Source organism: Triplophysa rosa, linkage group LG4, assembly GCF_024868665.1.
Source record: "Triplophysa rosa linkage group LG4, Trosa_1v2, whole genome shotgun sequence".
Taxonomy (NCBI): domain Eukaryota; kingdom Metazoa; phylum Chordata; class Actinopteri; order Cypriniformes; family Nemacheilidae; genus Triplophysa; species Triplophysa rosa.
Genome location: NC_079893.1, coordinates 20,558,546 through 20,583,530, shown reverse-complemented (window position 1 = coordinate 20,583,530; position 24,985 = coordinate 20,558,546). Strand labels below are relative to the sequence as shown.

At 38.4% G+C, this 24,985-nt stretch overlaps 2 protein-coding genes and 2 long non-coding RNA genes across 7 annotated transcripts in view; 1 reads left to right on the top strand and 3 right to left on the bottom strand.

Annotated features, from left to right (window-relative positions):
• The window catches only part of arhgap10 (Rho GTPase activating protein 10), a 97,190-nt gene extending 85,781 nt beyond the window's left edge, over window positions 1-11,409 (bottom strand). The window contains exon 1 of one of the 2 annotated variants that reach the window (XM_057330583.1): window positions 10,904-11,409. In XM_057330583.1, coding sequence (XP_057186566.1) covers window positions 10,904-11,057 — 154 coding nt within the window. In that variant the 5' untranslated portion in view covers window positions 11,058-11,409. The remainder of the gene's footprint in view (window positions 1-10,903) is intronic. The other variant, XM_057330584.1, reaches the window with a different exon arrangement.
• Window positions 11,410-11,698: 289 nt separating this feature from the next.
• On the top strand, window positions 11,699-24,967 carry prmt9 (protein arginine methyltransferase 9). Its single transcript, XM_057330575.1, has 13 exons — window positions 11,699-11,855; window positions 12,021-12,223; window positions 12,355-12,503; window positions 12,602-12,838; window positions 12,947-13,114; window positions 14,400-14,502; window positions 14,948-15,057; window positions 19,806-19,998; window positions 20,241-20,424; window positions 20,866-21,559; window positions 21,637-21,790; window positions 23,314-23,436; window positions 24,613-24,967. The coding sequence occupies exons 2-13, from the start codon at window positions 12,026-12,028 to the stop codon at window positions 24,904-24,906; spliced, it is 2,607 nt and encodes an 868-aa protein (XP_057186558.1). The 5' UTR covers window positions 11,699-11,855; window positions 12,021-12,025; the 3' UTR covers window positions 24,907-24,967.
• LOC130552363 (uncharacterized) lies at window positions 16,117-19,773 on the bottom strand. Of its 3 annotated transcripts, none has more exons than XR_008962723.1 (5): window positions 19,160-19,773; window positions 17,949-18,007; window positions 17,557-17,620; window positions 17,228-17,281; window positions 16,117-16,996 (listed from the first exon to the last, which is right to left on the bottom strand). It is a non-coding gene; the product is annotated as an uncharacterized LOC130552363 (long non-coding RNA). The 3 variants fall into 3 exon arrangements; XR_008962722.1 differs by having other exon boundaries at window positions 16,118-16,996; window positions 17,944-18,007; window positions 19,160-19,770; XR_008962721.1 differs by lacking the exons at window positions 17,949-18,007; window positions 19,160-19,773 and having other exon boundaries at window positions 16,119-16,996; window positions 17,557-17,680.
• LOC130552364 (uncharacterized) lies at window positions 21,219-24,586 on the bottom strand. Its single transcript, XR_008962724.1, has 4 exons — window positions 23,590-24,586; window positions 23,318-23,485; window positions 21,400-21,533; window positions 21,219-21,331 (listed from the first exon to the last, which is right to left on the bottom strand). It is a non-coding gene; the product is annotated as an uncharacterized LOC130552364 (long non-coding RNA).
• Window positions 24,968-24,985: the final 18 nt, after the last annotated feature.

Sequence of the window (24,985 nt, the reverse complement as noted above, 5' to 3'; positions counted from 1 at the left end):
AGACTTCACCCTTTTAGAGGGGGGATGAATCATAGGCAGCGTTCCTCCTTCCGCCATGCTTCCTCTCCATGTGGTGCTGTTTACATCAGAGTGCGCACGCGTCTTTTGCTTAGCAGCGCACACACACACGTAGGCTTCTCCACGTGGGGAATAGGATTGTTTAGATCAGAGTGCGCATGCATCCGCAGCATACACGTAGTGTACTGTTATCCGGTTGATGAAAAATAAACTAATTCACGTTCTAAAAATAAAAATGTTGATCTATACATTTTTTGCGGTATTTGAAAGTGCCCGCGATAACAACATCGTGCTAATCCATTACCGCAATTAATCGCATTACCGAATATCGGCACATGTCTACACGGGAGTGTGTACTACATGTGTTTCTGAAGTCATTCGCGAACCAGTGGGTTGGGGCTAGAGAAGTAGTCGTTGATATTTTTCTGTGGAGGCAGTGTTCAACCTATCTATGATAGCTAGGTGCTTTCAGGACCTGGCGTTCGCTGAGCCTGGTGTCAATAACAGTTGTTATTTCAGTAACAAGGGCGTTTTCAGTTCTGACACTTACAGGATGTTCGCTTGAATACGATTCCCTCTTATACAACAAAAGCTCGGGTTAAAATTGAGGTCTTAATTCATTGCCCCTTTAAACGTTTGGTGCAAGTAAATTACATACAAAGCCAATGCAAAGACGCGTATAGATGCGAACTCGTGGCAGGCGGTGCGAATGATGTGTCAATCTCGTCTTCCGCGAAGGTTGAAAATATTTGTCAGATCGCGTCATTCACACGAAAATAACTAACTTTTCCCGCTAGTAATAAAGAGTGTGGAACACGATTGTTCGCGTTTGGTGTGAACCCAGCATTAGGCCTATAATTTAAACGTACACAAAGTGCACAATTACAATGATTTTAGGAATTACATAGCATGTAATGGACACTAATTGAATCCAACATCAAATTATTCCATGACAGCACTTCAAGATAAAAAAGGCATAAAACACCATGACAACAAAGTTGTAAATACAAAAGAGACTATTTGCTTATGCCTTCCTGAGAGAGAAACACAAGGGTTGACTATTAACCTATAAGCTGGAGGTCTCTCCAGGGCATTTCTGCTATAGTAGGCTAAAGGAAACTAAGCCACCCAAGCTATTATTATTACGTGGGCAAAGGTTGTGTGGTTTTTATATACTGAACCTGCACATCCTAATTAGGAACATTTACAAAATTATCTATTATGGAAGCAGTGAAGTCACTTAATACATCCCGGCCCACACACGACTAAAAAAAAGGGGAAAGTAAGTAATGTAAGTGACGTTGCTTCTTCAGTAGAACAGTAAGGAAGATTTTCTGCTGAAACCATAGTCCTTGGTTCTTTGACTGACTCCAAAAAGCAGTTCTTGGTAGGGTTGGGAATAGCTTTTAATTTTATAGATTCCGATTCTGCTTATCGATTTCGATTCTTATAGATTCCCAGTTTCGATTCCACAGTTGAAGTAAAACATTTAGATATCCACCAGTATGGTCATTTATTATTGACCTTATTGACTTGTTTGCAAAATATATACAGTGCGCTTTGCAAAAGTATTCATCCCCCTTCATTTTATTCACATTTTGTTATGCTGCTGCTTTATCTTAAACTACTTTAAATTATACTTTTTTACATTAATCTACACTCCATGCACAATAAAACAAAAAACAGATTTGTGACAGCTTTGCAAATTTATAAAAAAATTAAATAAGTACATTGCATAAGTATTCATACTCTTAACTCAGAAGATGGTTAAAGCACCTTTACAGACTCAAATCGCTTTGGGTATGATGTGACAAACTTTACACATCTGCATTTGGCAATTTTCTGCCATTCTTCTCCTCAGATATCTACATACTGTACCTACATCAGCAATGTTTTGATAATAGCAGTAAGTGAATGATCACGACAGAAAGACAGTACTGTACTGTATTTTAACTGCGAGCACCGTGCAAATGAAGTAGTTTAACCAGAGGAAATTATTTAAGATTTATCTGCTTTAATATATCGGCATAAATTTTATTATCGTCCGATACCGATAACATTAAAAATGACAATTTATCGGCCAATACCAATATGGCCGATAATTTATCGTGCATCCCTAAAAATGAGTAAATTTGGATGGTCGTCAGTTGTGATCTCTGCAAAAATATCACTCGCAAATTAATATTTTTGGTTGCAAATGCGAGCGTTTTAGGCGCCGTCTGGAGCCCTGCAATGTTTAAAGGGCTTTAGTGGTGTTGTAGTGTTAAAGCATTAGTTCACCTGGATATTTGCTGTTAGTTTACTCACCCTCACACCTTTCAAGATGTAGGTGACATTCATTCTACAGTAAAACAGTAAAGATTTTTCCTAAACTCCAAGTCATCAGGTGCCACGTCTATGATAAGTCCAAAAGCAGATACAGGCAACACAAAAGCCAATCGCATCCATGTGCCCCATTTACTTAGGGCAGAGCTGGTGGTAACTCTCGAGGGCAATTGGTCATGTTGTATCATAATGCAGACATTTGGATCTCACTTGGCAAAGGGAGTAATAAAAATGGTGCCATTTTCCCTTTATTTGGGATGAGTCTTTGTGTATGACTTTTAACCCTTGTGCGCTATTTTGGACATTTTTGTCCATTTCAGTTTTGTTTTCTTTGTCGTTTTGGCTGTGTTAATGCAAACATCACACATTTTGCAAAAGGTGTTTATTTTAATCGGAATTTTAATATTTTGTTCTATTTTTCTTTCATAAATGTTTTTTAAACTAGGTACATACAATTGTTACACTCAGATCCATTTGGACAAAAATGTCCTCATTGAAACCCATTAAAGCTAAAAACTGTTTGCCATGCAAGCATAAATCATACATTCCATATAAAATCCTTTGATTATGTTGGCAAAGGGTTCAAAATTAGGAAAAATTAATAATTTTTAAAGGGGTCATATGACATGGCTAAAACGAATATTATAGTTATACAGCCAAAATCACCTCACATATCCGCTCTTCAATGTAAATGTTTTGTCGCTGTCCCGTTTATAAATCAGGATTTTAGCAGCAATTAAAGTAACAGCTGGTTGGATTAAACACAAGATGTTATCGGGTCGTGTTTAGTCACCATTTTATACTTGTTTTATGTCTGACAACAGAACAGATAATATGTAAGGGATAATGTACAGGCAGCCAGTTGTTATAGCAGAAATAAGCCCTGACAGTGTGATCAGGACACCGGAGTGTCTTGTATCACACTGAAGTGGCTTATTTCACGATAACAGCCTACTGCTTGTACATTACCCCGCTTATTACACGACTACTTGCCACATGAGAAAAAAAAAAACTGGAATTTGAAATATTTTATTAGCTCATTTTTACCGAATGCAGACCTTCCGCGAGGAAAAGCAGTTTAGTTTCGGTTTTAAAGTAAGAAACGACGTTCAAACGTCACGAACAGGCAAATTGGTTTAATCATTTGTAAATATAATGTCATATATGTTATTAAAAGACATATTTATAATTAATTTTTGTGTAATATTAAACTGCCCCTCTCAAAATGATTTGCAGCATCCGGGTTACAGGGTGTTATTAGTTTTGAGAGGTTGTTATTTGAAAATAACAACCCTTGAAATGTCGCGACTGGCCAATCAGAATCAAGCCCTCAAATGAGCCATGTAATAAGTGAAAGTAGCATTCAGTTGTGTTAAAATACAATATAACGTGATCAGAGAGTAGAAGCGAAACGGATTTCAAGTGCCAAAACTAGACCAAACACAAACACAACATGATGACGTCATAAATATGATAATTAGTGTGACGTCACCAACGACATTGTCTCTCAAAATCCTGTGGGAATCACTGTACTAGGATGCGCTGTTTGCTTTGACGGATTTTAATGAGCCTGAGGAAGAACTAATGCTGCGTCCCAATTCGCATACTATCCGTCCTAAATAGTATTCACAAATAGAATTAGTATGACCCAAATCGAAGTGGTATGTTGAAAAGAGTATTCCAAAGATTCCCGGATGGTCTTCCGATAGAAATTCGAAGTGCAGAATGATACACACTAACGGCTAATATTACCCACAACTCACCGCGAGTAGGCGGAGTTTAGTGACGCTCTACTGCATTAATAAAATCAAATAACTGATGCGTTTAGTGACGCTCTGCTGCATTAACAAATATAACTATAGAGTTAACATTACATATGACACAATAAATGAATAAATACTTAAGTGAAGTGAACTAGGACCACAATTTTAACCCGAGCTTTTGTTATATAAGAGGGAATTGTATTCAAGCGAACATCCTGTAAGTGTCAGACCTGAAAATGCCGTTTTTACTGAAATAACAACTGTTATTGACACGAGGCTCAGCGAACGGCAGGTCCTGGAATGCACCTGTCATAGATAGGTTGAACACCACCTCCACAGAAGAATATCAACGGTCATATATCACTAAACCACCATACAACTATAGGCTATACAAACTATACGCAAAGCCTTGCCATCACATCCAGGAAATAAGTCTGTAAATTTGAGTAAAATCACATTACGTAACGTTACGTGTCTAACCAAATTCACAGAAGGCTCCAACTAAGTCAACTACGCAAGCTGCTATCCAATCATAGCAGTGGGCGCTTACTTCCAAGTCTTCTATGCGGCCCGCCCTTAAAAACCGAGCGTTTCTCCAGCCGGCCTCAAAACCAGGGTAGAAAATAGCCTATTACTTATTGATTTTGATGTTTTCGAATATAAAAACCACGCGAACGTCATAAGTAGACATCAGACAATAGTATAAAACCATAAAAACGGCCAGTTCACTGCACCTTTAAATGGAAAGAAGAGCTGTATTTTGATGTGTGTGACAGTTAATGGCCACAATGTTGTCTAGGCTACAACGGCCACTTCCGTTTCCTGTTAATATGTCCCAGTGCATGCATGATGGCCGTTTCTCAATCTCTGTGTTTTCTGAAGTCCACAGTCAATGCAGCCATCTACCAGGAAATTTTTGAGCACTTCATGCTTCCTGCTGCTGACACCCTTTTTTGGAGATGCTGATTTCATTTTCCAGCAGGACTTGGCACCTGCCCACACTGCCAAAGGTACCAAAAGCTGGTTCAATGACCATGGTGGTACTGTGCTTGATTGGCCATAGGGCTGCACAATATTGAGAAAATATGCGATTGTGTTGTTGATAACGATATTTCTTGCGATATAACATTTCCTAGAGAAATGCTATTTTTTTATTTATTGATTATGTAATTATCATACTGAAATAAACAGGTAATATACACTCACCTAAAGGATTATTAGGAACACCTGTTCAATTTCTCATTAATGCAATTATCTAATCAACCAATCACATGGCAGTTGCTTCAATGCATTTAGGGGTGTGGTCCTGGTCAAGACAATCTCCTGAACTCCAAACTGAATGTCAGAATGGGAAAGAAAGGTGATTTAAGCAATTTTGAGCGTGGCATGGTTGTTGGTGCCAGACGGGCCGGTCTGAGTATTTCACAATCTGCTCAGTTACTGGGATTTTCACGCACAACCATTTCTAGGGTTTACAAAGAATGGTGTGAAAAGGGAAAAACATCCAGTATGCGGCAGTCCTGTGGGCGAAAATGCCTTGTTGATGCTAGAGGTCAGAGGAGAATGGGCCGACTGATTCAAGCTGATAGAAGAGCAACTTTGACTGAAATAACCACTCGTTACAACCGAGGTATGCAGCAAAGCATTTGTGAAGCCACAACACGCACAACCTTGAGGCAGATGGGCTACAACAGCAGAAGACCCCACCGGGTACCACTCATCTCCACTACAAATAGGAAAAAGAGGCTACAATTTGCACGAGCTCACCAAAATTGGACAGTTGAAGACTGGAAAAATGTTGCCTGGTCTGATGAGTCTCGATTTCTGTTGAGACATTCAAATGGTAGAGTCAGAATTTGGCGTAAACAGAATGAGAACATGGATCCATCATGCCTTGTTACCACTGTGCAGGCTGGTGGTGGTGGTGTAATGGTGTGGGGGATGTTTTCTTGGCACACTTTAGGCCCCTTAGTGCCAATTGGGCATCGTTTAAATGCCACGGCCTACCTGAGCATTGTTTCTGACCATGTCCATCCCTTTATGACCACCATGTACCCATCCTCTAATGGCTACTTCCAGCAGGATAATGCACCATGTCACAAAGCTCGAATCATTTCAAATTGGTTTCTTGAACATGACAATGAGTTCACTGTACTAGAATGGCCCCCACAGTCACCAGATCTCAACCCGATAGAACATCTTTGGGATGTGGTGGAACGGGAGCTTCGTGCCCTGGATGTGCATCCCACAAATCTCCATCAACTGCAAGATGCTATCCTATCAATATGGGACAACATTTCTAAAGAATGCTTTCAGCACCTTGTTGAATCAATGCCACGTAGAATTAAGGCAGTTCTGAAGGCGAAAGGGGGTCAAACACCGTATTAGTATGGTGTTCCTAATAATCCTTTAGGTGAGTGTATATTCTTCTGATGTAACTGACAAAAGACATTAATGTTACATACAGATGGATAAATCAGGGCCATATAATTTTTAGATTACCTAAATTTGTTTTAATATTTCTAAATTCTGCTTTTTTTCTTTTTTACTATACAATAGTGGTATATTTGTCCACATAAATTACTGTAGTATACTATAGTATTTACTATAGTAAACTGCAGTAAAATTCCTACTATATTGTTTTTTAACTTTACTATAGTATACAGTGTTTATCAATTTACTACAAGGGCACTTCAATTTTCAATAGTACACTACAGTATTTTTTGTCTGAGTGTTCAATTTAACAGGACTTTTATATTGACGGGACTTTTATTTTGACGGGTCTTTGGGAAGACGCTTGTTTGCAGATAACTTCACTCAAACACTAAAACGCTCGTAAAATAAACTGTCAGAGCAACTCTGGAGGTGAAGTTCATGTGTTCATATCCTCATACAGTGCAGCGCAGATAAATCCTAGACTATCAATCGTGTTGTATGTTAAACTGTGCACACAATTCACTCAGACACGCAGAACAACCAGATGACATTTAAATAACAGGATTCCGCGTCCGCATGGACTCAGTGCGGTGTGCCATTGATTACTGTCACACACAAACAAGCACAACCACGACAAACACGCAGCTCTGTCTAATGCACATCTTCTTATTATTCTACATATATGTCGCACTGTTCTTTTTTTCAAGTTACTTGTCCGGTCGGGCAAGTAAAAATTCTCTCTCACTTGCCCATACAAAACATTTACTTGTCCCGGACAAGCGTTAATGTCGAGCCCTGCAAATTATTGCCATATTTCAGACGTAACGTACCGTTCTTTTTAGGCACAAGTTCGTCGCTGTTATTTTCCCCGCTCGTCTCTATTCCTGCCATATTTTATTTTCCGCTCTCTGCTTTGAGCCGCTAGGTTCACCTTTGGGCCCGCGATCTAGCCAATAGTATAATAGCACCTACTTGGCGGGTATAAAGATAGTAATGCCCCTTCTGATTGGTCCAATTTGGACAATCTAAGCATGCAACACACAAATGATTGACACATGAAACAAATTTAATTTATCGCAACTCTGCGATATGGATATCGCATATACTATTATCGAGATAACGATAATTTTTCAATATACCGTGCAGCCCTAATTGACCAGCAAACCCGCTTGACCTGAACCCCAGAGAATCTATGGGGTATTGTCAAGAGGAAGATGAGAGACACCAGACCCAACAATGCAGATGACTAGGGGCCCGTTTCAATAAGGAGGTTCAACCAACTCTAGGTTAAACCTTGAACTCAGAGTTGGTTTACTTAGAAATTAGAAACTTTGAGTTTTTGGTTTCAGAACAGCTGACTTGATTTAGTTCAATTTACTCTGGGTAGGCTTACCCTGGGTTAAGCGCGTGCACCACGACTATAAAAAGCCATCGTCAATGGAGCTCCGATATTCCGATTCACCATGGCAACGGCACCAAAAAAAGCAACATGGCGGCAGAAAGCACTTGAGAGTGAGACACACTTTCTGCTCTGCATACAGTGGATTTACTAATGTCCTGAAAATGACTTAAGTTTAAATTAAAAATTGATAAATGTACCAATAAACAAACAAATTAATCATTAAAAGAATGAAACAACAGAAATAAAACAGAAATAATAAAAAAAATTGTATGTTCTCACTCGCCATGAGTCCTCTAGTTACGGAAATGAGTCGTCATGGAGTATAGGACACCTGTAGGGTGTCAGACTCTCGTGCAAAATTAAGACTGATCGCCGGTTCGAACCTTGCTCTGAAAAGATTTCAGTTGGATTGGCTGCACGTCAAAATTACCTGTTTATTACCTTTATCGCTTCATTTCTGCATGTATGTCTGTATTTATTAATTCATGCACTTTATTTATATACTTTATTAAGTAATTTCTCATCATCCATAGAAAATTATGCTCTGATGTATTACACGTACGGTGGCTGATGTTATTGATGTAAGGATGGATGAGATATATTTTGATATATCTAATTCACTGTAAAGAAAAACGGTAGTTTTAATAAAAATGCACAGGGAAATGACAAGATTCCACTCTGGTCCTAAATTGCTCTCCTGAAATCAAAGTACATTCCAATGAATTGATGCAGCCTCTTCATGAATCCTCTATCAAAGCACATATGACATATAAGTCACTGATGGTCTCTGTGTGATCAAAATGTGTGCCATGAATGACTGTATTAATGAATGAATGAATTACACCACTTGCGCTTAAAAAGGGGGCGGAGATGGAATGAAACTCTGGGTTTACCAAAGAAAACCTGCTCCCGACCAGGTTAGGTTCACAGAGTAAGTTACTATGGTTACTGACTCCGAGTATAAGTTACCTATCCTTTAGAAACGGGCTTGAGTTACCCCGCTTTCTCGGGTTTGACATACCTCACATTCTGAAACGGAAAACCCAGAGTTTCCCTCATTTCAGGGTTAATATACTCAGAGTTTTCACTAAACCTCCTTTCTGAAATGGGCCCCTGAAGGCCGCTATCAAAGCAACCTGGGCTTCCATTACACCTGAGCAGTGCCACACGCTGATTGACTCCATGCCACGCCGCATTGATGCAGTAATTCATGCAAAAGGAGGCCCAACCAAGTATTGACTGCATAGAAATGAACATACTTTTCAGAAGCCTGACATTTCGGTTTAAAATATCCTTTTTTTTATCGATCTTATGTAATGTTCTAATTTTCTGAGACACTGAATTTTGGGTTTTCATTATCCGTAAGCCATAAGCATCAAAATTTCAAGAAATAAAGTCTTGAAATATTTCACTCTGTGTGTAATGAATCTATATAATATATTGGTTTCACTTTCTGAAATGAGTGACAAAAAATATTGACCTTTTTCACGATATTCTAATTTTTATGAGATGTACCTGTACTTTTCATAGAGTATATACAATATATAAATATGGTCTTGACATACACATTTTCTGCTGGTTCAAATGAATTCAGAATACTCATTTGGTCTGGTGTATTCAGAGTTTAATCCGTTTTAGCATCAATCAATAACAAAGGTTCTGCTTATTTAAAAAGAGGCAGAACCTTTGTTATTGATTGATGCTAAAACTGATTAAACTCTGAATACACCAGACCAAATTAGTACTCTGAATTCATTTAAATGCATAGACAGGCAGCACTTTAAGACTATTTGAACACATTTACACTTATTTATATTTTTCTACAAATGTAAACGCATTTAAAACTATTCCATGAAATTCTGCAGATGTTTCCAAAATTTTAGCGCAGAATGAACGAAAAGTCTGCAGATTCTGTATAGCCTTGCTTATGAAGAAAAACAACTTGTAAAAACTTTATGTGAGCAAAACATATGAGAGGGAAGATGTACACACAACAGGATAACTACAAGTATGTGATTTAAAGATTTAAGTTCATGTTATGTGGCTCTTAAAAAATGGCTCCTTAATAGATTTTTTTGTCTGGAGCCCTGCATTGCTTTTGGTCAACCCAGTTGCCCCAAAAATGGTCAACTAGTATCAGAGCAAGTGCTTATTTTAAAGATAAGACTCAAGACAGCAGATCTTAGTAATTTAAGTCCAAAAAAGGTCTGAACACCGAAGGCATGTGTAGTAATACGCAATCTTTATTTTTAGCTGACATGTCTTTCCTTGTTTCAATCTCCAAGAAAAAAGCTCAAAAATGCATACATGGGAAAGTGCATGAAATGTTTACAGAAGCCTTTACAGACGGATCTGAAAGGGAAGGTCACATGGCTAAGGTGTTAAGCCACAAATGAAGATGTATAACTGCTGACGTCTGACCAGGACGTTGTTTTATGCCAAACTAAAACGACTTTGTATTTTCATTTCGCTGTTCAAATAACTTAAATGCACATGAAAGGTACAAATCAAAGCAAACAGACCAAAACCCAGCTTGTTTGCACTTACTGTAGATTAGCTCAGCTCGTTATGCATGTAGATCATAAACCAACGGATCATAGTAGGTCAGCAACTGTAACGCCACGCAAACCCATTTTCTCTATGCACACACTACACCAAATATTGTTTCTCAGGGTGTGCATTCCACAGCAGTTTTCAAACCTTTATAAACTCCTCAAGGCAGCAGTGGAATTATTATGAATTGCATGATGACCTTGACATAAAAAAGCCGGCTGGTCTGTTATGGGTTGATGATTTAATATATCACACTTCACATATTATATTTATACTACACGTTGATAACCTTTCAGGCTAAATTGCAAACGTTGTCTTCATTTATCCCACAAATTCCCACACGTGAAAGTTATAATAAACATTTTGCCATTTTGAAACAAAGTGACAGACATAAATTGACACTTACGTTTTGTGGCATTGATGAGATTCTTTCCATCTTTATACAGTTCCTTGATAAATCTGCTGGTTTTGTCAAGTTCGGCTTCGTGAGCTTTGATTTTCTCTCTAAAACCAGGACTGTCCAGGTAACACTCACTGAACTCCAACGGGTGTAAACCCATTTTCACTGGACTCGGCTAGTTTACAGACTAGCTAGCGTCTAAATCCCGTTAGAAAGTCTCCAGCAAATGAAAAAATAGTAAAATAAAAGAAGAAACTATTAAAACATAAAACATGAAGAGATAGCTTAAGTAAAAAAATGGCACTGCTGGAGCGTCCTCGTATATTTAAGCCCAAACACGACGGGACTCCCGGGACTAAAACTCTTTCCAACTCACAACCTTATCAAAATAAACTTGGTTTTGACTGCTGTGACCTCTCGCAAGATAAAACAAAACATTTACACTGCAACTATGTCTCTTTGAAAATGTAATGGGTCCAGTCAGGTTTTCTGCTCCGTAAATGACAGTCAAGCGCGAGTCTCCTCCTGCGTGCACGGCTCTAGGGGCTTTTCATGCATCACGTCATCACGTTTGACTTTCTCATTCTGGAAAACCGGGATAATTCTGGATATGTCAGGCCGTTGATCGTGCTCTTGCGGACTTTTGACATTCCAAAAAGTCAAAATCGTTTGTGCTTTTCAACAAACGATTTTGGTGTAATAAACGCATTGGACTGGTAACAGTCAGCGAGCTAAATCTCACAAGGAACAGAAAATCTGTAGTTCGTGTTTCCACCCGACGGGTTGCACTAAATGGACCTGCAGTGCAGAAGCTGAACTGCATCAATTTATTACTATCAGTATACGCGGAGATATAGCAATATAAAAATGTTTAAAATACAGTATGGTTTAGTTACAGCAAGTTGGAAGTGTACGTAGTTTTGTGCATACGGGATCGCAACTGGCAGACGTAAAACAGGTATAAAGAGACGTGCAGTATTTAAAAAATAATGAATTATAACGGTATTAATGTTCTACGTTTACATGTAAATGTTATCTTGTGTTTTTATACTTGGTCCACCGCTCTGTTTTATAAGAGTAATTTGTGTAACATGCTGGTTTGACTAAATTCATTCTTTCACAGAAACGATGCCCAACACCACCACGAGACCAAAAAGATCGAGGCGTCAGAGGCGAGCACGGAGAGAAGATGCTGCGAGGAATGAACTGGTGTCAAGATCATTTGAAAGTGCGCAGCAGTGTCTGTTCAGTCATGACTATGGCACAGCCTTTGCCCACTATCTCCTGGCTCTAAACCTGGCCCCAGCCCTGAAAGATTTTGCAAATGTAAATATTGATGTAGCTTTTATGCCTTTAATTGTGTCTGATTGACCTGTCTTATTACTGCAGCAATGCATGGTTTCATAACTTGTTTAGATTTAGTTTACTGCAGTAAATGTGTATATTTGTATATATAGGAGTCCTTTAGATTCACTCTATTTAAATGGGCCGATGAGCTGGACTCTCTGGGACGCATCCAGGAACTCTTTGATTGTTATGAACAAGCTATGGAGTTGTTTCCGGTTGATGAGGTGATAGTGAACAGCATGGGAGAGAATCTTTTCAGGTATTTTTTGTGTAGACTTTTCTGTGGTTACAATTTTTGCCAGACTGTGTTGTCAATTTAGATGGTTCTGAGTCATCTGTTGAACTGTTTCTTTGCAGAATGGGATTTCGGGATGAGGCAGCTGGCCATTTTTACAAAGCCCTCAAGCTCCGACCAGATTTTCCAGAGGCAAAGGAGAACTTTTACCGTGTTGCTAACTGGTTGGTGGAGCGTTGGCATTTCTTAATGCTCAACGACCATTGCCGGAATCGCAAGTACCAGCTGGCTATTCAGAAAGCTGTTGAGGGAGGGTGCAGCACTGTTCTGGACATTGGAACTGGCACTGGCATCCTTGGGTGAGATTTTTCTGAAACGTATTATGTAACGTTGGTATTTAACAAGCGTCTGCTACAGATGTTATACAGTGGTGAGTGTGTTTTGACACTGTTTGGTTGGCATGCTAGAATGTGTGCCAAGATGGCAGGCGCTGCTGAAGTCTATGCCTGTGAGCTGTCAAAGACAATGTATGAGCTGGCATGCGAGGTGGTCTCAGCCAATGGGATGGCAGATAACATCAAGATCATTCACATGAAGTCTCTGGACATGGAAATTCCCAAAAACATTCCAAAAAGGTAAATGGTTTATATGATTAACAAGCTCTATAGTTATTTATTTAATGTTATTATTATAGTAATAATTGTTACATAACCTGACTGTGGACCTTTAAATTATTATTGACATTGAGGGTCTGTTTCCCAGACAGGGCTTAAAGGCGGGGTAACCGATTTCCGAATTACGCTTTAGACAACCGAGTTCGGCCGAGTACCAAAACAACCTTGTAGCCAATAAGCAGTAAGGTGCACAGGACGGACATTAGCCGAGCCGAGCGCTGATGAAAGCGAAAGATGGGGGTAGGGGTGTGTTTGTTTTGGTGATTTGAACATCAACAATGGCTAAGAGAAATCGGACACCCCGCCTTTAAGCTTTTTCCCAGACTAACTTAAATATTGAAGGTGTATTAATTGAAAACAACTTGCACTGACATTATCTTAAAATATATTAGTGTGATTGCTTTGTCTCAAGATGAACACAATAATGTTTTTTTGTAAAGTGTTTTTAAAAAACGTCCTAAATATCTTAATTGAACTACGAAGATTGAACTGTCTGAGAAGCCGCCCTAAAGAGTTCATGTTAAAATCTGTGTAAAAATAAATGTGTATAAATCTAAGTTTTGTAGTTGATATTCCTGTAACTCAACTAGTAGAGAATTGCGTTAGCAGCACAAAAGGTTGTAAATTGCTTTGGATTAAAGCGTTGGCCAAAAAAAAGCGTAAATGTAAATAAAAATGTAAATGATAAGGTTTTTCATTATTTAATAATACACCAGCTATTTTTAAATGATAGTCTGACCTACATTTTTAAATGTACAAAATTATTAGGTCAAAAATAGCTTGTGATAACTTATACAATGTTTAGCAAAATAGTACAGTTTGAGATAAAGAATAGCTTGTCACACTGCAGTGTATGCCAACTTTTTATGTATTTCTGATTATATTGAATTATACTGAAATGATCCTTGAAATAAATGTTCTTAAACCACATTTAACCCATATTTAGCAAATTTGCACATACCATTAGGAAATTATCAACTAAAATTAAACTAAAATAAGTCGTGCATTATAAGTAAAATCCTCTTTAGTAAGATAAAACTTCTGAACATATGTGTTTTAAGGTACAAATGTTCTGGTATATGTTTATTTTTACTGTGTGTGTTATGCAAGCGAAATGTGTTATAGTGTATAGATTATACACTTTTTTTTATATGAATTATATATATATAATTTTATAGAGTGACCAGATATTATGTATTTGTGGACCTGTATTGTGAGTGTGTACATAATGTTTTGTTTTTGCTAGGGTGTCACTGGTTGTAACAGAGACTGTGGATGCTGGGCTGTTCGGTGAGGGTATCGTCGAGAGTTTGATACATGCATGGAAGCACCTACTCTTACCGCCACCTGTAAGTCACCTTTAGTATTTCAGCATGTGTGTCAGCTATGTTCGAATCACCAAACACACCTTTAGGTCACATGATGACACAATATAAACTCTTGCTCTTATAGTGTAATCCTTGAACAATTGACTTTATCCCTTCTTGTCCAACCACGCTCATTGAGATTTCCACCCTGAAATTTCAAGTCGCCTCGCTGTCAAAATGTGCAAGGCTTTTTTTAGCTTGCCTTCCAAGAACTAAATCATTTTTCCCAAACCCATGCTTTGAATATGACAAGTCTCTTTTCCAACCCAATTTCAAGGAGTAGCCTGTACTTTAAAGATGCCATTTTCCATTGAGCCAATAGGCACACCTAGTGGCTATCTGATGTACATAACTGTGTATGTTATAAAATCATCACATGAACATGATAGATCAAACAATAAATTTGATCATTAAAACATCTCAACAGAACACTCTGGAAGCCCACCACAATCTCTCACAAACAGGCCGGGTAATACCCGCAGGTGCAACTGTGTTTGGAGTGGCTGTGCAGTGTCATGAGATCCGGAGACATCAGAGGTGAGAGACCGCGGCTGTTTATGAGTGAATGACACATTCTAATGATCATATTTAAATTGTACTTATGATTGAACAAAATATGCTACTTAGAAATAGGTCGCATTGGTGCGAGTGCGTAAAACGAATTATTGTCCCGACAAAGTTTTATTTAACATTTAATGTGATTTATGAGTGGTGAATGACGCGCTTGTGATAATTGCAGGAAAGAGCGCGCAGAGAGCTCGTGCACTCCCTCTGTCTCCAAACTAAAGTGTGTTTTGCTTCATTCGGTGTTGCGGAGACCGAACGGCATGAAAGCACTACGGGTAACGGGACAGAGTGCTCCACGCTCTCATGGAACATTGATGTCATATTCCGATCGTTCTCCGCAGCGATTAATGAAGTAGAACACATCGGTCTCTCTCCTTCACACGTTAATCAAAAGCAAGGTCGGAAGTCAGAATCAATGTTTCACGTGACGCATTTTGAGAATATTTTAAACTGCATGACAGCTGGGTGTGAATGTGCTCAAATTAAAACATGTTGCCTTTTCTTCCCTAACAAGTGTTCTGAACATGCAGGCGACATAAAGGAAAAATTATATCCAATGAAGCGTTTTCCTTGTTAACTTCTATCTTTTGCGATGTCCTAACAGCTGTAAATAACAAACAGTTCGTCAATGTCCGCTAATGTCCGATTCGCGACGTAATGACTCATTTGAACCGATTCATTTTGTTGAAACAACTCATATCTCAAACACTGAACTCACAAGACTCACTGTCTGAACCATCGAGTCAGTCACTCAAAACACCTCAGAACACAAGCGTGCTTACACCATTTAACAGTGGTTTGTAAGATTTAGTATTTAAAGTTTATTTATGACAATGTGTAATAAAGTACATATATAATAATTTAGTTCTGAGTTACTTTTGAGTTTTGAGCTAGCTGATTTAATTTTAATTGGTAAAAATAAAGAAGACCAGTGGCAAAATTACAGCTTTATGTAAAGAGGGCAATAAATGAGGATTGTGAAGAGTGACAGCCCAGATAGCAAACTGACTCCGGAACGGATCCGCCCCGGAAGTGTCACAAGCTCCGGAACGGATGCGCAAAACGGGTCCGGAACGGAGTCCACTTGCACAGCGCAGCGGATCCGGAACAAATAAGGATTGCGGATCCGGACCAGATCTGGGGCAGACCCGCCCTGTATCCGCTGATAAAGCAGCTGATCTGCCACGGATCCGATCAGGACCCGTTTATAAAGCAGCTGATCCGCCACGGATCCGATCAGGACCCGTTTATAAAGCAGCTGATCCGCCACGGATCCGATCTGGTCATTCTGTCTGGATACCTTTCAGATCCCTCATTTAAAACTAGTATTCTGGCCAAAACTAGCTAAAGAAATATTTCAAATCTAATGGACCGACATTGGATAGACTGGATTGCTCTATAATATTTAATATGCCTGCCTTTATTAATAAAACATGATGAAATCATTCAAAACTTGTAAATCAAAATTCAGCCATTTTAGCCAGTAACAATTATTTATGTATACAATTAATAGGTATTACAGAAAATGAAATGCAACCATAAATTGTCCAAAGAACATTTTTTATTTAATGAAAAAGAACACTTTTTTAATGTAGCTCAAGAAACATTTATTCTTATTAATGTTGCACTGCTTATTTTTTTGTGTGGAAACTGGGTTTTTTGAAGATGAATAGAAACAAAACTATTTAAAGTAGTAAACTTTATCTCAACTGTTACTACTTAACTGTTAAACGAACACTTCAAAACACAGAAGTTAACTGTGAAACACCGAAACGCTACTGTTGGGTGCTGACAGTGGGACGGCTCCTTGAGTTTCCCCTATCTGCTGCCAAGTTGAACCACCGTATTACGTGTTTTGTAATGTCATCATCAGTGGCGGCACGGGAGACATGGCTCTTTCTCACAGCACCTGTGATACACAAGCAAATTTTCATTAAACAAATTCATGAAATCACATAGGAGATACCAGTTTTTTTTAAGGATACACATAACCACTGTCTTTAAAACAAGAGTGTACAATCTGACATTTATAGGTACACTATGTAACTTTTGGAGCTCTAGCCGTTAATAAACAGAACTGCATGCGAGTTGTGAACCTCCGTGTTCTTTTTAAGTCTGTAGGCAAAGTTTACATACGTACCTTAAAGATGAAATTCTCCAAAAACAGACCAGTGGCACTTGAATGAGCTGTAAACTGCAAGAGAACACACACGCACAGTATCTTAATATGATTTAATATCTTAATATGACATGAAATAATTAGTCTACCAGAACTAAAGTTTACTGATACAAGTGGGTTTTTAAACTACGAAGTAGTTTATAAACCTAAAAACTTTTAACTTTAAATTATTGGTATGAATCTTTTGAAATTGCACATTTATTACATGTTAAAAGCTGTAGTGTGGACCATTATTAGTATTTTGACAAAATAGCTGGCTAAATCAAGTTTAAAACAGTATCAAATCTTACTTTACTCGGTTGTTTGGAAAAGATGAAATACTGCAAGACCAGTGGCACTTGAATGAGCTGTAAGCTGCAAAATAACACACACACAACAGAACACACACGCGCGCACACACACACACACACACACACACACAGCACAGTATCTAATATGATTTAATATCTTAATATGACATGAAATAATTAGTCTACCAGAACTAAAGTTTACTGATACAAGTGGGTTTTAAACTACAAAGTAGTTTATAAACCTAAAAACTGTTTAACTTTAAATTATTGGTATAAATCTTTTGAAATTGCACATTTATTACATGTTAAAAGCTGTAGTGTGGACCATTATTAGTATTTTGACAAAATAGCTGGCTAAATCAAGTTTAAAACAGTATCAAATCTTACTTTACTCGGTTGTTTGGAAAAGATGAAATACTGCAAGACCAGTGGCACTTGAATGAGCTGTAAGCTGCAAAATAACACACACACAACAGAACACACACGCGCGCACCACACACACACACACCACAGTATTTTAAGATTTAATATGATATGAAAATTATCTGAAACAACATTACATGGGGAGGTGGAGAATATATGTCAAAATATTAACAAAAGACTCAAACTAATACCAGAAGTTCAGTGTAGGGCTGTCACGATTATTAAATAATCGTCTCATCGCGATTGTTTGACCTCATCGCGATGGTTTCAGATCATCGCAATTATTGCACATCTCTATAGAAGACACTAGGGGGAGCTGTAGTGCATCTGCATATTGCATATTTTAGTGTATGTATTGTAACTAAAGCATGGTAATACTTGTAAAATGTACCACCACAACACAATCACTTAAAAAAAAAACTAAAGCATATACCATAAAAATAACCTGCAGTACAATTTAATATTATTTCAGTGTGAAAACCAGCAACCAAAATTTCATTAACATAGAAGTAAACTTTTATTGTAGTCTTGCAAGTGAGAAAAAAACAGACTAGAAGCTTTTCTATGACTGATAGCATTTTAATGGTGGCTTCAATTCACTCCTGATCAGTTTACTTAATTTACAAGTATTTGGCGGTTGTATTATTGACAGGTAAAAGCCTAAACCTTAAGTATGACGACCCAATTTTTTCCTATGTATTTCCAAGAAAAAGAACATACTCTTTATATTCAGAACAATATAGTCGTTTCAAAGCTGAATAAAAAATGTATGAGAATTAAAAGTCAAAGCTCTAAAACAGACAATTAATCGTCATAATCGCAATGATTTATTAGACAATTAATCGTCAGCCAAATTTAATAATCGTGACAGCCCTAGTTCAGTGTAAAAAAACAGGTAACGTTAACGTTAGGCCTAACATCAGTTTATCTCGCCTGCTATTTTACTGGAAAGGGGAGAAAACATGCGCTCAGGGTTGGATTAAAATCCGATTGAATCACCCCACCTCCTAGAGAGATAAAGACATTCCGTCCAAAAAGCTTTTACTCAAAAAGCTAATGACAATGTGCTGAAACTTGGCTTGCAAAAATCACTTCAGAATTAAAAACATCAAGCAAAGCAATCAACAGTAATGTTACTGGCTACGTAACTACAAATAAAGCATATTTTAACTATTCTTACCGTGTTCCGTCCTCACCGACCTGCCAGCTCCAGCGTTTCCACTGTGTGAGGAGATGGAATAAGTGACTGTGACGGTTTAAAAAAGGCGCGTTCGGTCAGAGAATTCGCCCAGCGTCAGTTGCGAGTCCGCGAGTTGACAGTGCGTTGTGCGGAGGCGGGGCATATTCTGTGCGTGTGGCCGAATTGAATCTGAGAGTACAGCGGACCAGGCGACTTGAAGGCGGATACGCCCCGAAGTCTATTGCTATCAGGGAGGTTATATTTGTGTCAGATCATTTCATAGCAAATATATCACTTGAATATAAAACTAAATAATTACAACTGTATAAAATAACAAATACAACGTTTCTTTGCATTTATTGGGCTCGGAAGTGTAAAAGTGCAAATATGAAGCGGTCTATATCCAACTATTTTAAAAGACAGAGTGACAAATTAACAGCACGATTCATCAACTGAGGTCATTATGATTACCATAAAAAAGGGTGCGACCAAATTGTAAGTTGGTGCAACCAACTGAGAAAGTGGTACGCACCAATGCGACCAGAGGGAAAAATGAGTCTAGAGCCCTGCAAAGGCACAAAAGCAACATGTGATAATATTGCACCTCCTCACCGTTTAATCATCTGACATTTCCTCTTTTCTTAAGGCTTTGTGTGTCATCCGTGGGAGGTTTGGACCTGTCTGCAGTAGGAGAGATCTACAGTCCTGTTAGCTGTTCAGCTGATGCTGAGGACAGCACAGAGCCCTACACTACTGAAAGACTGAGCCGTCTGCGTGGAGGATACATTCAGCTCACACAGCCCTTCACAGCACTGGATATAGACTTCAATAATGTGCAGGTATAACAGCTCAGTGAATTTAATCGATTCTGGGATTCTAAAATAATAGGTATCACACGCTTGTCAACTTTGCAAAAAATGGGAATCGCATACTAAAAGACTGAGAATCACATACTGTGCGACTACCAAGTTGCATCATACACTTTGAGATTACCTCATTGTCTCAAAATATCAACTCAAATTGAAATATAATTTCAAATGCAGATTGCAGGATGTGCTCTCGAATATTCCATGTGTTACAGGAGCTGGAGGGTCTCTGCTCCAGAGAGGTGATGCAGCTGAGATTGCCTGTGATTCAGGAGGGAGTTCTTGATGCTTTGGCCGTGTGGTTTCAGCTGCACCTGGATCAAGACAACCACCTGTCCACTGGCCCGCAGGAAGATACATGCTGGGAACAAGCCATTTATCCAGTACAGACTCCATTGAGTAAGAGCTCCGTATTGGATCTAGTCAATACATGTAGTGTAAATGATGCACTTTTGCTGCATGTGTTAAATTGAGATGTAAAGATTAAAATCATGTAGTTATTGACGATGTTCAATGTTCATATCTGATGTATCTGTAAAGAGAGTTTTTTTTCCCTCATTTCTGTTGTGACATCTTTCCCCAGTAACAAAATTATCAACTCATCGGACAACATGTTAGTCAGTCTTTTGTTGAAAAAATATTGGAATAAATCCAATCTGACTGTTTGGACTAAAATGCACATTCAAAAATCACATACACGTGTTTAGATGAGTTTTTTTAAGTCAGATCAGATGTTTTATTTTATTTATCTTTTCGCTTTGTAGACCGCGAATATCCAAAGGATTTGAGTCACCAAACAGATTTTCTTTGCTTTAATGTCTTACTAATGTCGTCCCTCAGACACTTTAAAACGTGGTGATGAACTGCTGGTGGAAGTTTCCTGTAAGGATGCTTATCTGAGACTGTGCTGTGTTGCTGTCGTAAGAGACAAACAGACGTTCCATCTGGACAATGTAAATAAAGAACCTTCAAAGACCCTCAACCCAAACCCTGAAGCGGAGCTGTGCAGTGCTCTGGCCGGCCTTCAGACCACCCCTGAAAAACTTACTCTCTCTTTTACACTAGAATCCTCTGAGATCGCCCTCCTCAACAACATAACATATCATAACTGCTTCCAAAGGGCCATGTGCAAACTTCTAGCTTCTCTAAAGTCGATGAGGTCACAAGAATCAGATGTCAAACCTTCCTCAGATCCGGTCTACGTGCTTGATGTCTCTGAAGGCTTCTCCGTGCTTTCCTTAATAGCAGCTAAGTTAGGCATGGGTTTAGATGAAGATAATCACATCAGCACCGGGTTTGTTCAAGCCTACAGTTCAGTTGAGAAGGAACATCATCAGACTATGTTAAGACTGCTGGCTAAACACAACGGTGTACCTGAGAGTACTTTAGAGTTCTGGCTGAGACATGTGGAGGACGATTCTGCTGTTCTTCAGCGGCCGGCCATTGAAAAGCTTTGGAGCGCCATCATTCTTGACTGCATAGAGACCTGCGGGCTTATTCGAGAGAAACTGTTGGAGAAGGCAACATTGGCAAGGTAAGGTCTTTGAGTCCACAGTTTGTGTCATTGCGTGGCCAAGCCATGTTCTTATAAACCGATTTGTTTCATTTGAGGTGTTTGCTGGAGGATGGTGGACAGATTTTTCCAGAGCGTATTGTGATCTATGGTATGCTTGTCGAGTCAAACACGCTGCTTCAGGAGAGCGCTGTTCAGGGAATGGAGCCGACTCTTGGGTTCAATATTGCACCATTCATCAATCAGTTCACTGTATGTACCTTAACCACCCTGGGCATTTTACCTTTTACATTCAAATATGGGTACAATGTCTATCCCTGTGTCTCAATCAGCTCCCTTGTTCAGTAGTCAGTGCACTGACCAAGGAGTTAGCCATTTTAAGGGCTGTCTCATTCGCAAAATTCTTCCAGTGCACTGAAACGCGAACGTTCGTTGTCTAAAAAATCCCACAATGCATCGATGCTCCCTTACCGGAAATCACGTGACAAGTTTTGAAGATGTGTAACCGAATCGCAGGAGCCAACTCAATGAACTTCACGAAACGCGATATAACTTTTGAAAAGACAAACGCTTATTTTATGTTATGTATAAACAAACGTTGCAACACAATCTACCTATCAGTTAAATTTAATAATCGACCAAATTTGTGAACTGATATGTAACAGAATAATGAAAGTATTTCTCATTATGTACTTCAACCAGTATTTAAGAAATAAAGCTTAAGCAGTCACGTCACAAGAAAATAAGTAAACGGTGTCCCAATGAGAAGGGACCCAGGGTCCTTACCAGTGCCCGGACCCGTGTACACGATTTACTGATTCACGATCTCGGGAGCAAGGGAGCTGATCGAGACACAGGGTATATTTGTCCAGATATTCACTGGTATCTTGATATTTAATGCAATAGATTTTCTTGCTTTAAATGAAGGGGCAGTGTTGGTAACTTATTGGATATTTAATGTGTAATATTTTTTATTGACCACAAAGAGTATGTTTGCTTTCACAAGACTCGACTTTGAACTGCAAAGTCAAGGACTTGTGCAAAAATAGACTTGTGAATGGATGGATTGATCCAGGTCTCAGTGTGTTAAGACTCTTACTTTTGAAATTGTTGCTTTGGTTTAAAGGGATAGTTAACCCAAAAATGAAAATTCTGTCATCATTTACTTGCCTTCGAGTTGTTCTAAATCTGTATACATTTCTTTGTTCTGATGAACACATAGAAAGATATTGGGAAGAATGTTTGAAACCAAACATTTTTTGGGCCCCATTGACTACCATAGTAGGAAAATTACTTAATATATATTTTTTGTTCTGTTGAACACAAAAGAAGATATTTTTAAGAATTTAGGACAGCGAAACGTTCTGGGGCACTTTTGACTACCATTGTAATTTTTCCTACTATGGTAGTCAATGGGGACCAAGAACTGTTTGGTTACAACCATTTGTCCAAATATCTTTCTCTGTGTTCAACCAAACAAGGACATTTATACAGATTTGGAACAACCAGAGAGAAGGTATTTCGTGAGAGAATTTACACGTTAGGGTGAACTGTCCCTTTAACTGTAAAGATGGTTTTAAAAGTATTATAAAGTTGTTATTACTTAATCAAAATGACCCAATTGCAGTTTGATTGATATTAATTGGAATGCACAATAAAAAACATAGTAACTGTTTTTGCAAATGAACTTTTCATTTATTCTTGCAAAGACCATTAATTCCATTGACATCACCACTAAATTATTTTATGTGTAAACTGTACTTGTTTTTTCTTAGGTACCTGTTCATGTGTTTTTGGATCTGTCCACTCTTGAATGTTCACATCTTAGTGATTCAGTGGAACTCCTCACGCTTGACCTCATGAACAGCACTGCCAATTACACCAACAATGAAGTCAAAGTGAGTCGAAACCTTTTTGTCCTGGTTATTTTGGGTTGTCTCTGTGCATCTAGGATTAATACCATTGAAATAACATGGTTGTCAAAGGTTTAGATTAGATTAGATTTTTTTTTTTTAGTTGACAAAAGCATAAAAAACAGTTCATTTACTCACCTCATCATATTAAATCCTTCTGTCTTTCTTCTGTTGAGCTTAAAAGAAGATATAGTGAATAATGTTTGGACCACTCTTTGTCATATACAGGTGCTGGTCATATAATTAGAATATCATCAAAAAGTTGATTTATTTCACTAATTCCATTCAAAAAGTGAAACTTGTATGTTATATTCATTCATTACACACAGACTGATATATTTCAAATGTTTATTTCTTTTAATTTGATGATTATAACTGACAGCTAATGAAAATCCCAAATTCAGTATCTCAGAAAATTAGAATATTACTTAAGACCAATACAAAGAAAGGATTTTTAGAAATCTTGGCCAGCTGAAAAGTATGAACATAAAAAGTATGAGCATGTACAGCACTCAATACTTAGTTGGGGCTCCTTTTGCCTGAATTACTGCAGCAATGCGGCGTGGCATGGAGTCGATCAGTCTGTGGCACTGCTCAGGTGTTATGAGAGCCCGGGTTGCTCTGATAGTGGCCTTCAGCTCTTCTGCATTGTTGGGTCTGGCATATCGCATCTTCCTCTTCACAATACCCCATAGATTTTCTATGGAGTTAAGGTCAAAAGAGTTTGCTGGCCAATTAAGAACAGGGATACCATGGTCCTTAAACCAGGTACTGGTAGCTTTGGCACTGTGTGCAGGTGCCAAGTCCTGTTGGAAAATGAAATCTGCATCTCCATAAAGTTATAAAGTTTTAATATAAAAAAACCGTAGATGAGGATTAGGGCTGTCCAGCTCAAAAATAAACACCTAAAAGTATGATGAAAGTGAATGAATAAGGCTATATTTAATATCTAATCTAATGAAGGCACAAGTGACAAACAGCCTATAAATGAAATAGCCTTTTGAAAAAATCTTACCTTTCGTTTTATAAAACACTTGCATCAAATTTCCTATCAATGACATATAAGAGTGACTTTTAATATTTCTTCCAGAACCTGTTGCTTGGACAAATTATTCTATAAGGCTAGTTACACTGTTCTAACTCCCATTTATTATTTGCCAGGTTCAGGTCTGCACCTCGGGCAAGCTGACTGCCATTCCCTTCTGGTACCAGATCCATCTGGACTCTGAACTAAGTGTCAGCACCTTCAGTGAGGACTCTCACTGGAAGCAGGCAGCGGTGGTCCTCCAGCAGCCCATCGAGGTAAACAGAGGAGAGTGGGTCCAGCTCAGCATCCGGCTCAACAAGAGCATCATCTCTATTATAGCTGATGTCACCAGGGATGAGCTTTTAGACATGGACCCTGTTACAGAGGTGGGGCCTGTAAACAGTGACTCATTAAGTGAGGGGTTATGATTCTGTACAACACAATACACAGTACAACAGATTGTATTGTTATATTGCTATATGGTTGAAAGTTAATATTTTTAGGAAC